The sequence below is a fragment of the Primulina tabacum genome, chromosome 11, assembly GCF_025594145.1.
Source record: "Primulina tabacum isolate GXHZ01 chromosome 11, ASM2559414v2, whole genome shotgun sequence".
Classification (NCBI taxonomy): domain Eukaryota; kingdom Viridiplantae; phylum Streptophyta; class Magnoliopsida; order Lamiales; family Gesneriaceae; genus Primulina; species Primulina tabacum.
The window spans coordinates 38,477,174-38,490,795 of NC_134560.1; the positions used below are offsets into that span (position 1 = coordinate 38,477,174).

The following is a 13,622-nucleotide window of genomic DNA, read 5'->3' on the forward strand; positions in this document are numbered from 1 at the left end:
ATGTGTTTCGTTTTTCTCACATTACTGGGGTTGCGTGAATGGAAACTTCAATGTAATGTGTTTTGCTTTCTTTGTTTGTATCGATCAAAATGATGCAATGAACATACCTTAATTCCCTAGTCACACAACTAAGAGAAAGTTAATTCCGTTGACAACCAAAATACATTATATTACCTAACATAATTCATAGTCAAAATATATACTTTAATACACTTCGTCCATAATTACATTAAACTTCTACTCAAGAAACATGCACATAACCAGTGACAAATGAATCTTGCATCACCTCGTGATCTTTGAGTTAGCTTCACCCTCTTCAGAGACTTGAACCAATTTTTGGGACCACTGAAATTACTACAATTTCTCCCCCTTAAATTACCACTCGATTCATCTACGCGACCATTTGATACCGTAGTCTATGTATCAAGCTTGCACCATCGAAAGAATCCAAAATTTTTCAACGTTCAACTAGAATACAACATATCTTTGGTTTTTTCTTCTCGGACATTACAACCTTAATTTCAGCCCTCTTAATACTGCCACACAACAGAGGAATCAGATACCTTAAATCCAAGATGGTCTCGTCGGTCGCATTTCCGCAAGCTTGGGACTCCATGGCAACTTCTTCCCACATCTTTGACTCGTACAGTGAAGATGAAGAAGACAAACAACTCATTAAATCGTATAATTGAGAGGTATTTTAGGAAGTTGAAGTAAAAAAATAATAAAATACAAGCAATACTTGCATCTTCCTCGCGTACAAACACAAAATAGTTATTAGAATATTTACAGGGACCGTACACTATTAGCCCATTTTAAATTTGTTAAAAATGTAAGTTACTCAAAAAACAGAGATACAGTTTGATTTAAAAGTATTGCAAACTTCTTAAGTCCGATATTCTTAATTGTTCTTTCAGAAAAGCTCATATGAAATTGTTTCACGAGTAAATTTTATTAAACAAATTTCGATCCAATTTCACTAATGAAAAAAATTTATTTTTATATCAAAAATATTATTTTTCACCACAGATATAGAACGGATCGACCCGTCTCACGGATGTGAAACATACTCTTCTTCTTTTGTTTGTGTACTGCGACCAGCGAACCAGATAACTTGTATCTTAGCAAGAGTCACTTGTTTTATGTCTGGTCAAATGAGGTGGACATATATCCCCTACTCCTATGTTTTATGATGTACCAATCTACGATTTATGATAATGAAATATTAACTTATAAAAATTTGTTGAAAATTAAAATTATTATATATTAAAAACTTTGTGATCTAAAATTTTTCATTAAATTATCTATACACAATTTTTTATAATTCATTAAATTTTACTATTAACTAAGATAATCAAAATAAAAATGATATCTTGAATGTTATAGAAAATATCATTTATATATTTTATAACACTATAAATTTCAATTACTTTTCAATTGTGAGATTGTATCGAAATCGATTAAGAAAATAAAAAAATTCCACTATATACATATATTGGTTGGATATAATTTTCATTGTTTTTGAGTTGATTCATTTTAAAAATAACTTTGTTGTAAAGTGGGATTTACCTAATAAAAAAGTCCGCATTGTTGCAGAGCATGCAAATGACACAAAATGTCAATTGAAGATAATGCTAACTGTAGAGCATCATGTTGCACCATAAAACTAATTGTAACAGAGGACATTCCGAGTCTTAAAATATTTCCACACAAATCCAACTCATCATTCAGAATAGTCAACAAGAAAATGATTATAACAACAGAGGTCGTTTGCTAAAATCACCACAAATACAAACTTGTTCAAAAATATCACAGAACTTGTGAATCTTGGTTCACTCATGCAGCAGGATTGGGTAGCACTTTTGGCTTTGGTTTAACTTCTACTTCATTCACACTGCGGACAAATATAGCGTCGGGCTCATGGCTGCAAAATAACATGAATTAAGGATATGAGAAGCATTTTCGGAGCAAGAAACGGACAGAGACAGAGACAAAGACAGAGAACGAGGCCTGAAAATCAATCTTACAGTTTATCTCCCTCTTCATAGGTATAACTAGATGCAACAGCCAAAAGTCTTCCATCTCTGTTGAAGGACAAAGCTGCAATGCTTGTAGGGTACTTCGTGTACTTCATATCAAACAAGAGGCAACAAAAATAGTATCAATTTCCGTATAACATCGCGATGCTATACAAGAAGGAGGGTATAAAAACTAGGTGTAATTGTGTTTTTACCTGATACAACCTCTTTTTGTTGTTTCCATCCCAAACATTGACATAACCATCACAACCTCCAGTTGCAAAAGTGCCATAGCTACAGTTAAATGTTGGAGTAAGAAATGGGTGGGAAAGTTGTCTTTAGCAGGAGAACAAACAATTGCATCATTGATCCCAATTATGTGATTAATCAACTCAAACCAAACTCTTTCCAAGTATGGTGACACGTAGATCAATATGATAGTCCTACCATTTCATAAGGATTTCTGATAATGCTTAGCCAATAATGCTTTAGCCTCTAACAGTACAGCTACGTTTAATTCTTGTGCACATAGCAGTTGTTTCTTTTATTAGCATGTGTGGTAAGACCAATTGGTTCGAAGATGGTGGAACAGAAAGATTAAAGATCAACTGCAGGATAACTTACATAGGGTGGAATGCAATGGCATTCACAGGGTAGACGATATCCCTTCCTGCTTCTGATTTCCGATGACATTTAAATGCGTACCTGGAAAACAGACCATCAACAAAGGGAGCCTACTCTTCAAAACGAGCCAATAAAACACCCATACAGATTCTGATTATAAAGGAATGTTGAAGCTCAAATGCATTTCTGCTACATTGTCTTCGTTGTTCTGAATATCTACTTATAACCAGCCAAGTCATTCAAAATAGCGTGAGATAATACATACTTTTTGGTTTGACCAGCCTCAGAGAGATCGAAAAACTCCATTGCAACTCGACCTTCAACAGAGCTAAGAGCATAACCTGCAAATCTAAAGTAACAGATGTGAGCAAAACAATTGCCATAGTCAATTAATTGCATATTCAGTGAGATCTCATGTAATCCCTAGGAATGAAGTTTCAAAACTATCATGAAACAAGCTTGACTGAAAGAAAAGCAAGAGGAACTTTAGATAACAGCAACCCAAAATATAGTACGACGAGAACAGCACCTGTTCCATTGGGATAGCACTGAACACATCTTGTTTGATATTTCAAAGAAGATTCCCTCCGCTGCTCAGGTTGAGACATGTTTCGAAGATCATAGACATTTACATGTCTTCCAGCAGTTGCAACAACCAAACGATTGCCAACAAGTGACATAGAATAAACACGCTCAGGTTGAGAGTATGTACTGACAAGTGTGCGTTCCTGACCACTTGCACCTCGAGGATCCCAACACTTCAAGGTTTTGTCCCAACTACCAGTAATAACTTGGCCTGGAATAATTTGCAAGTAATATCTACAGATAATGAACAAAAATATCTCCAAGTATGTGGCACACTGGATCACAGTAATGTGTAAATAATACTACAGTCAAGTACTGGATTCACAACGTTGTCACAAACTGGTGGGAAATAAATAACCTGTCATAAGAAAATGTTGTGTATATCTGATATATATGAGTAGAAAACCAAATTCACACTAAAAAATCATGCAGGAAAATCTTTTACGGCTGAAAAGGACAAGTTCATAAGCAAAACCACCATAGTGATTGTTAGAGCTTTTGAACAGGTCAAATGAAGCAAACTCGACATATGATTTCGTAAAGGAAATATATTTTTATATAAAAATACACGACCATTAGATTCATCAAAGGATCCAATTTTCAAGGTCTTTCAACCAAGTCTTAAAAATACATAAACAAAATGAATGTGTTCAGCTAGATTAAGGGTGTAAACGAATCGAAACGATTCGTGACCTTTTCAAGCAGGTTTCGAAAAATATTTGATTTGTATTCAAGCTTATTGAATTCGAGCTGAACTCGAATATGTTTGAACTTTTTTCGAGCCGAACTTGAGAGTCGATCCAAATTATTTTGTTCGATAGTTCGCGAGTCGCTCGTGAGCTTTAGTATTTTATTTTATTAATATAATATAATTATATATTAAATAAATAAATTTCGAGTATTGAGTGCTTTTTCTGAGCAATAATTCAAATAGTTCGCGAATATGTTCGAATCTTTCGAGCCGAACACAAGCTCGAGCTTTAATTTTAACCGAATTCGAGCCAAAAGATTTAAAATTTTCGAACTTAGAATCGAGCTCGAACTCAAACCCGAATAGAACTCATTCGAACCGAATTCAAGCTTTCAAATTTTACTCATATTCGACTCGATTAGGTTTGTTTACATCCCTAAGCTAGATAATCCTATTTACTAGCCACGTAATTCCCAATTAGAAGGATATAATGTCAAAACCCAGTATATGGCCTATTTGAAGTAGGAAAGAAAAGCATGACAAGTCTCCTTTGATTACATCTTTTTCGAATTTCGACCATTTTAGATTTTTTAAACTAAGAGATGCACCTGAGGGAATTAAAGGTATGGACATTAAAGTACTGCCTAGGATAAAGCAGCGAGACCATGTTGCCTATTCAGTAGAGTTTTCCTGGTATTACAATATTTCAAGCCATCAATAGTCCAACAAACTCAGGACCAATGACTAGGGAATTCTATTGGAGTTATGAAAGAAGTTCTACACATAGCAGCAACTAACAAATTTTAGGAAGGCCCACCAGTTGCATAAGAATACTCAACACAGCGAACATGAGCTTCGTGCCTCCCTAAAATATCTTCCCTGTTGTAGTTGAATACAAGCCTGGAGCATAAAAAGCACAGTCACTATAAGCATCGTTGAATCACAGATATTCTCAACACAAGGCTGATGATTACACAGAACAGTAAATCAAGCAGAACATATTCAGCATTCTTGGAACTCAAAGTCAACCGATGCCGATAATTCATTAGATGAAATTGAATGAAACAGAAAGCAGGGTTCTACAAGCCAAAAGATAGATAACAAATAAAACATGCTTCTACATGCCAAGTGATATTTAGCCAAATTAATCTATTATCTCCAAAAAATCAATAATTGAAAATTCAGAACTGAAATCACCTTCTAACAGTAAAATCTGCACAAGCACTAAACCCAGACGTATCATCATGGAAACAACAATCAAGCACCGGACCTCCGTTCATAAACTCTCCTCTCAGAGCATTGGCGCTCGCATCGTACAATCGAACAGTCTGACAACACACAGAAAATCTAAATATATATCAATCCAGCATTTAAAACAAAAAATTCCAACAGTTAAAGGTATTGCACGTCGGTTACAAAGAACCGCTGAACAAAACCTTGTCCCACGAGGAAACGAGGAGGTGGTCGCTGTGGTTGGAGAAACGGAGATTGGAAATGCCGTCCGTCGGAGGGTTTGCCAGTTCGCGGCCGGTCGATGGTTGCGCCGCCGCCGTCATGATGATCTTCTATCACTAGAGAGAGAGAGAGATTACAGATTAGGGATTTTGAAAGTTGAAACAATTAAACGACGTTGAACTTGATGGGGAATTCGAATTCGAATTTCTAACTGTTGAACTTATTTATACTCTGTAGTCTGTTTCCGTTGTATCGTTTGAACCTCGGAAACTGGAATTGTCAAAAATTTAGGAATATATTCTTACACGGTATATTCATTTTTATCTTTAAAAAAATATTTTTTTTTAAAGATAATTGTGTAAAATCAATTGTTGTAATATATATTAATAAGTTGTTAAAATTTTATTACATGTAGCTTAGTGAATATATTCTTTTTCTTAAGTATCGAGTTGTAGGTTCAATTCTCACTTTAATTTTTTTTTTTTAAATTTATATATCAAAATTATAGTGTAGTCTTTTATAATTTTTTATGATTACATTTTGATCCACATTTAAATATCAACCAAATAAACTATAAAAATATTATACAAGTATGCAACGCGTGCATCAATGCACTAGTATAGACAAAAACTTGTGTGAGACGGTCTCACAGGTCGTATTTTGTGAGACAGATCTCTTATTTTGGTCATCCATGAAAAATTATTATTTTTTATGCTAAGAGTATTACTTTTTATTGTGAATATCGGTAGGGTTGACCCGTCTCACAGATAAAGATTCGTGAGATCGTATCACAAGAGACATACTCACTAGTATAATAATTTTTGTTAAACATAATATAATTGTTCTAAACTAGATATCATAAATAAACAAATATAATAAAAAAAATAAAAATGGATCTAAAATGTTTGCAGCCCAATAAAGCCTAAATGGGCCTGACAATGTAGAACGATCTCACACAAAAACAACTGACTCGAGAGGATTGAGCATCCAACTGACAGAAACTGGAAAAACAAATTAATCACCGGAAAAAAATCTGATGATCTTATTTCCTCCCGGCTCAGCTAAATTCATACGGATTGGAAGTCTCTGAAACTGTGACAGTTGCTTCTGAGATCTCGATCTGGAAATCCTCGGTTTCTTAGCCACTCCATGCGATGGTGGTCTGCAAATGCCGCAAGGTACTGTATCTATGCACGCATCGGTGTATGTTCTTGGTGTTTAATTTCAAATTAAATGTTGGTGAAAAGTAAGACATGCATTTGGCTGAATTTAGATCGGATCGAACTTTGAATTATCTTTTACGGAGATTTTTTATTGGCTACTTTCTTAACGACATGGGTTTGTGAGCGCTGGATGATTTGTAAATTGAATAAAACTCTCCAATTTAGGATTTTGGTTATGCTAGTGGTATGCTGCGAGACAGTCAATTGGCCCATTTAACTACTCCCTGATTGCCGTGGAATTCTGTATCTCGATTGCTCATTTGATTTATTAGTTTTCCTTGAATGCAATAATGACAGTGCATTCTGTATAATCTGGGTTTTAGGCGACCAAGTTGTATTGCTTCGTCCATAAGGTGCCCGTTTGTGGAGAATGTATATGCTTTCCGGAGCACCAAATTTGTGTGGTATAATCATTCCAGTCGATGCTTTCATTGCTCAGATGCCTGTCTTTTGAATAAACTAGAAAGGAAATTTTGCTTTTACATATTAGGTGAGGACTTACTCTGATTGGGTAATCGATGGTGAGTATGACTGGCCTCCTAAATGCTGCTATTGTCAAGCTGTGGTTGAAGAAGGAGCTGACTCTCAGACTACTCGATTGGGTTGTTTGCGTAAGTGAACCTGCTTGGTAATTTACCAATTTCATTTTTGCTTTCAGTTTGAATTTTGAGCAATCGTTTCTAATCGTTCTTCTCACCTAACCCATTATTACATTTTGCAGATGTTATCCACACAAGCTGCTTAGTCAAACACATTAAAAGTTTTCCTCCACACACTGCCCCTGCTGGATATATTTGTTCTGCCTGTTCAACTTCTGTAAGTTCTGCCCAGAAAACAATGTCATTTCTCATTGTCTTGTTACCTTGTTTTCATGATCCATTTAAACATCTTGACGGAACAAAGTTGTTACTGGCATTTGATTGTTCTATGTCATAGAGATGGCTATAATTCTTAATCTTTTCTGACCCGTATCATGGAGACCAGCTGTTAGTGCCATGCAACTCCATACAGTACGAGGCTTGTCTTCTTGTTTAACTTTTATCTATCAGCATGATGGTCAGGATGTTGATGATGAACTTCTTACAAAAAATTCTGAGTTTTAGATTAAGGTCTTCAGTGTTAAGCTTTACTAGTACCTTCACTACCTCTTGACATGCAATGTGCGCATATACATTTTTTTTTGTGTTCAGTAATTTAAATGTAAAATTGAACAGATTATATTAAAATTAAAACTATATAAATTATTTTTTTATAATATTTTTTCAAAACAGTGTATGGTGTCTATAGTATATTTTGGACGAGAGGTGATATGATCATTTATGCTTGAATAAAATTTGGATGAGATTGAGATAATTTCATGCATTAGTGAATTTACAATAAAAAATAGTTTTTTTTTTAAAAAAAAATATCTAATATTAAATAAGATAAATATATATTTGGTATTAAATAAAAAACCCCACACCATTACCCCAAGCCCCTAGGTAGTCAGTTTAAGACTAAGGTGTATCTAATCAGAGGACCTTGATTGTTCTGCAAATTACGACTTCTATAGCAGCCAAAATTTGTTATAAAGAAAGTTGGAAAACTTGTTTGTTGTGCCATATTCCCCATGCCTTACCTGAGATTCAACAAGTTGTGACCATCTTTACCCAATATAAAGTTAATTTGCCATGTTTTAAGACAGATTTGAAAATAAAGTGAGAGTACAAGTTTAGTGGAGTTGGAGACTGCGTTGTACTTTGTTTGCCCAATGAATTTTGGGATGTTTGAGTGAAACATGTGTATTGATGCAGTCATTCAACTTAGTTCTTTTACATGTAAGCAATTTGTCTTTATTACTTATATAGCCATATTAAAATTGATCAAGGCTATATTTTTTGCCCCTATTAACTGAATAATGGGTATCCCAAACTCGAGAGATAAAATGGTCACATCATTGGCGTCAGCTTATAAACTATGTTTGTACGTGAAAAAACGTAACCATGATTACCTCGGATGGATTATTCTAGTTCAACTGGATATGAGACGAAGCTCTGGTTATCCTAAACCAACAATGAGATTGGATTCTTCCATCACAGGCATCTGTCTAACATGATGGCCTTTGAGTTTTGCTTACATTAGTATCACTGTTTGTTTGCTGGTGTGCGTTTCTATCTTGTGAAGTATGCCTGATTGTTTGTAGATATGGCCGCCGAAAAGTATCAAGGATTCTGGATCACACCTTCATTCAAAACTAAAAGAAGCTATCATGCAGGTAAAATGTTACTCTTATATATATTATAACAGAGTGCACATTATATTGTTGCTTAAACTCGTCTTATGAACAGTTACCAACCTAATCAATGCTTTGGAGAAATAAATTTATTCATGCCATGAGGTTTCTGCTCCCTATTTTATTGGAATATAATGTTTGGAAAATGGCACAAAACCAGGTCATTATGTGATTCTTGCATTTGTTATTCAGTTGAACTATGTATTTATGTGGGAATATTTATGTGGTGGTTTGTGCTTAGTAATGAAGGGCTCATTACATGTTGGAAGAGGAACTTGAAATTTTTAATAAGGGTAGTTGGATTTTAGCGGGACAATTCTATGTGTGTGTGTGTGTGTTGTTTTCCATTTTTGTACCTAACAAAACAAGAAGGCAAGCTGAGAAGGATTCATGAAACCTTGCAACTTGAGTATGTAAAGATAACTGACCACCTATTCTTATCTGAAAAAATATTGGACATTCAGTATCACACTACCACTCTAAAAATATTCAGTTTTTTCCTCTTTAATTCTCTGCTCATTCTTGATTGTGTGGCATATGACAGTCTGACTTGTTATTAGGTTGCACAAAGCTGAATTTCTTGTCTTCTGGCCATCCTCTTCCTCTATGTTCTCTTTGATGTGCTCATTTAGTGAGAAGGGGTGTTGTCAGCTCCGCAGCAGTAGGGGGGACAAATGCCTACAGAATTTGATTTTGTTCCTAACCCATCGTAAAATTTGTGAAAAATCAAAATTACCGTTTTTAATGAAAGTGACCAATCAATAATGCATCAAAAGATCTTTAATTCAATCAAGCATATAAACTTTTCATAATCATTATGACATTTTTTCACAGATGCATTGGCTACAAGTAAAACATGAGTGAGCTTTTTTAAAAAAATATACACGGAGTGAGGTCAACAAATAAACGTAATCATTTATACATATGATCTTTCCTATCTTGTCCATTCCCGAGGTTGGCTAGTAAACCCATTTAAATTTATAAAATAATCGTCATGAATTATTTAGTTGATTTTGTGGATCCAATATATAAACTGAATTAAATGCAGATTGATAGATTGAGCAAAATGAAGCAATATACTCATCAAAAAACATAAAAATGGTTCTCTAGAGTGAGACATTTGATAAAAGATGTTCCATAATTGTCTCTTGAAACAAATATTAAACTTTTTATGTTGCATTTATACGATACATTAAAATAAATAGCATAATAACGCAAATTAGTACCAATGTGAAATTTATGTTTGGATTATTTTTTTCAAAACTTGAATCATATTCATGTTTTTATTTCAATTTTTTAGTTTTACCAAGGACATGACTTAATGTGATGAAACCTTACATGCATCCTCTCTCTCAGAACATATTTAATTTTAGAACTGTAAATAGTTTTATTTTCTTGATGGAATCAAAATCAATTATATAAAAATAAAAGATAAAGTGGACTTATTATCTTTATTTTTATCTTAAAAATCAGTGAGTGTTTATGTGTGTGGGTATTAGGATTGGGAAGTTTCTCTGTCCCTCTGATACTTGAGCATGTCCTCTGCTTTCAGACTGGTTTGGAGAAGAACTTGTTTGGGAATCATCCAGTTTCATTGCATGGAACAGAGTCTCGAAGTCCTCCACCTGCCTTTGCTTCAGAACCACTGTCGCATGCCTCTGCTGCTGGAGGTGGAGAATACCCTGGTGGTGTTTTGCCATCTGTTGGAGAAAATGCAGCTTCTATGGCAACAGGCTATGCAAGGCCTTCAAGTTTAGACATTGTGGAGATAGATGAACCTAGCTCAGCAGCATCATCTTTGCCTAATAATGAATCCAGCTTCATGAAAAGCACGAGCCCTTCTGGTGTAAGATGTCTTATTTTTCTCTTTAATAGTATTCGTTGTTTATTATTGTGTTCTCTTACTGGTTTCTTGCACCTTTCCGTTACCCAGCCTGGTGCAACCACGCGGAAGAGTGCACTGCAAGCTGAAAGGCAGAATTCCGAGTCCTCTTATTTTGCTGATGATGAAGATGCTAACAGGAAGAAGTACACTCGAAGAGGTGATGAGCCTTTAATTTATTGTTTCTTTCCTTTTTTTTTTTGTCTACTGCCCATGCTGAAAGTTTCATCCAGTCCATGCTACACATGAAGTTAAATTGGCATGGGCTTTGATCAAGTCAAAAGATGTTAGGAAATCTAATGTTATTCTGCAGATTATCTAGTTGGTTTTGTTTTTTGTTTTTTTTTTTTTAAGAAAAGATAATGTCCCATGTGCTCTATACACAAGGGATTAAGTCCTAGGTCAACAGGGAACTCGTTTGCCTTTTAGCTTGAAACTTTTCAGTTTAGATTAAGATTAGGTCAGTTTGTATTTACAAGGCTGAAGTTGGGGATAAAATGTCAACCAGAAAATTATCTCGACAAAGTGTGTGAACATTATTCGAGGTTCTCTCTCATTAGCCCTCTATTTCATCTATCAAAATAGGTCAACAAATTCGAAGGTCGCAAAAGAATATTATATATGATCTTAACAATCAACCCATGACTCATTGTTGAACACACACATTTATTCTATATTTAAACTTGATCCCCAAGTCTTAAGTCTAGTTGTCGCTAATCATTATAGATGCTACTTCACAATCTTTTGTATTTGAAATGAACTGTACCTAACTATGGGAATGTTGCTTGATTTTGTAGAACCTCATTTAGTAATATCATCATGAACATTTTGGGATCTGACTTTATTGTTGAATGTTGATATAGTTAAAGTTACTTCATTCAAACTGTATTTATTTACCTTATGTGAAAAGGTAAAGAACATTTCGTGATCGTCATTCCTTTCATTTCTGAATTTTCATTTCTGAATTTTCTGTGGTTTTGCTATCTCTTCTGCAAATGCACAATGGCCTTTCTGTGTATATAAAAGTTAACATGATAGGTGCAGTTGACGCCATGGTATAACACCAAAATTGTTGTTCCATGTCTATTTCTAATCAACATGCTGGTCCACATTTTGAAATGGGAAACCTTGTTCGTCTCGGCTTAAGCAGTTTAATTATATCTTGGTATACAAGTTAATGATGACGGCTGGAAATCAGTTTGGTGTGTCAGATATATTTTTGATATAATGAAGAATGTGCTATATAGGTTATTTCATTTTTATTATCACCAGAACGGTTTCTTGTATTTTCTGATGTTCCAACCTAGTTTGTCACGCTTATGAAGAGTTGATTCTTATATTCGAAATCAAGAGAACATAACAAAGTTTTAATCCTTCCGACTGATCGGTAGATGTGGGCATTATGGCTGAAGCACTAATATTTTGTCTTAGTCTGACCTCTCCACTCGCTTATAATCCCAAAATTTAACTCCAACTTACTGGACTTTTAATTTCAGGCACATTTCGCCACAAGTTCCTCCGGTCATTGTTGCCTTTCTGGTCAAGTGCATTGCCAACTCTACCAGTGACTGCTCCACCACGGAAAGACGCGTCACATGCAGATGATGCATTTGAAGGCCGTGTACGACATCATAGATCAACAAGAATGGATCCAAGGAAACTCCTCTTAATTTTAGCTATCATGTAATATCTCTTACTCTTTCGTGTTTTATGTTGCAGCATCTGTTGCATTTGTTCCTTTTCTATTAAATACAGCGGTAAATACATGTACAAATTTATGCACATCTAACCTCACGAAGAAGCGAAGAATAATTTTTTATGTTCTGGGTGCAGCGCGTGCATGGCAACAATGGGGATTCTATATTACCGAATTTCTCAACGTGGTCTGGATGAAGAGTTACCTGATGAAGAGCCTCGGTAATCAACCTACACAAGCTCATGCTAGTGAATCTGGTGATCTTCTGATTGCTTATTAGAGTGACGTTGCTTTAAAGATCGCGGCTTTTTATCGGGCAAAATCTGATTGTTTCGCGTGGGAACTTGTAAGAACTGATAGTAAGTTTTTTTTTAAGTTGTAGAAGATATTATTAAAGAGAACTAGTGTCCATGAGATTTATGTATTTATCCTTCCCTTCTTATGTTTGCTCTATTTGGACTTGCACTTGATTTTTTGATTTTGAAGGCAATTTCATTGTTCCAATTTATCCGCGTTTTTTCAATATTGTTCATTTCAGCTCATATATAGTTCATGTAGCTAACTAGCGACTGCTGGATTCTTTGTTGAGTCGGTAGCTGCACGTTTGAGATTATATTCGAGCATTTTCATAAGAGATTTGTGATAAAATCATGATTTGAAGATACAGATGGTTGACTCAGAAAATGAGGGTATAGATATTGTACTTATTCAACTCTACTCCATAAATCTCAACTTTTCTTGAATCCCATAATTAAGTTGACGCGCGAAATGTTGATGACACTGACAAAATCTCTCGAAATCTCAACTCATCTTGAATCCCGCCATATTTTCTTCGCTCTGAAAATGTTTTGATTCGAATTGTCTGGATTTTTCTTGTTCCGATCAATGTTGAAAGAGAGAACGACAAAAAGACATCCACGCGATTCAATTATTTTAATAAGTATTTTTAAAAAAAATATTGTAATGTTATTAAAATATTATATTGGGGATTATAATTTTAAATAGAACATTATTGATCCAAAACTTATACAGAAATTGGTTGACATACTTATAGATGACGATTTCATGGGTTATATTAAATGGTTAATTGATTCAACTAAATAAAATTAACAGAGACAAATATTATAATTATAATTTAAATAAAGTTAAACAAAATGAAAAAGAGATTTAAAATTA

General features: G+C 34.5%; 2 protein-coding genes across 2 annotated transcripts; one reads left to right on the forward strand and one right to left on the reverse strand.

Annotated features, from left to right (window-relative positions):
* Nucleotides 1-1,622: 1,622 nt before the first annotated feature.
* On the reverse strand, nt 1,623-5,660 carry LOC142519455 (mitotic checkpoint protein BUB3.1). The gene is made up of 10 exons (XM_075622484.1): nt 5,594-5,660; nt 5,355-5,489; nt 5,116-5,246; nt 4,736-4,818; nt 3,172-3,438; nt 2,908-2,983; nt 2,643-2,723; nt 2,234-2,312; nt 2,028-2,128; nt 1,623-1,924 (listed from the first exon to the last, which is right to left on the reverse strand). The coding sequence occupies exons 2-10, from the start codon at nt 5,472-5,474 to the stop codon at nt 1,837-1,839; spliced, it is 1,026 nt and encodes a 341-aa protein (XP_075478599.1). The 5' UTR covers nt 5,475-5,489; nt 5,594-5,660; the 3' UTR covers nt 1,623-1,836.
* A 675-nt stretch (nt 5,661-6,335) lies between these two features.
* On the forward strand, nt 6,336-12,907 carry LOC142518893 (uncharacterized). Its single transcript, XM_075621742.1, has 9 exons — nt 6,336-6,551; nt 6,920-7,000; nt 7,087-7,207; nt 7,318-7,412; nt 8,779-8,850; nt 10,421-10,714; nt 10,802-10,910; nt 12,247-12,433; nt 12,584-12,907. Exons 1-9 carry the CDS (start codon nt 6,528-6,530, stop codon nt 12,669-12,671), a joined length of 1,071 nt encoding a protein of 356 aa, XP_075477857.1. The 5' UTR covers nt 6,336-6,527; the 3' UTR covers nt 12,672-12,907.
* The last annotated feature ends 715 nt before the right edge of the window (nt 12,908-13,622 follow it).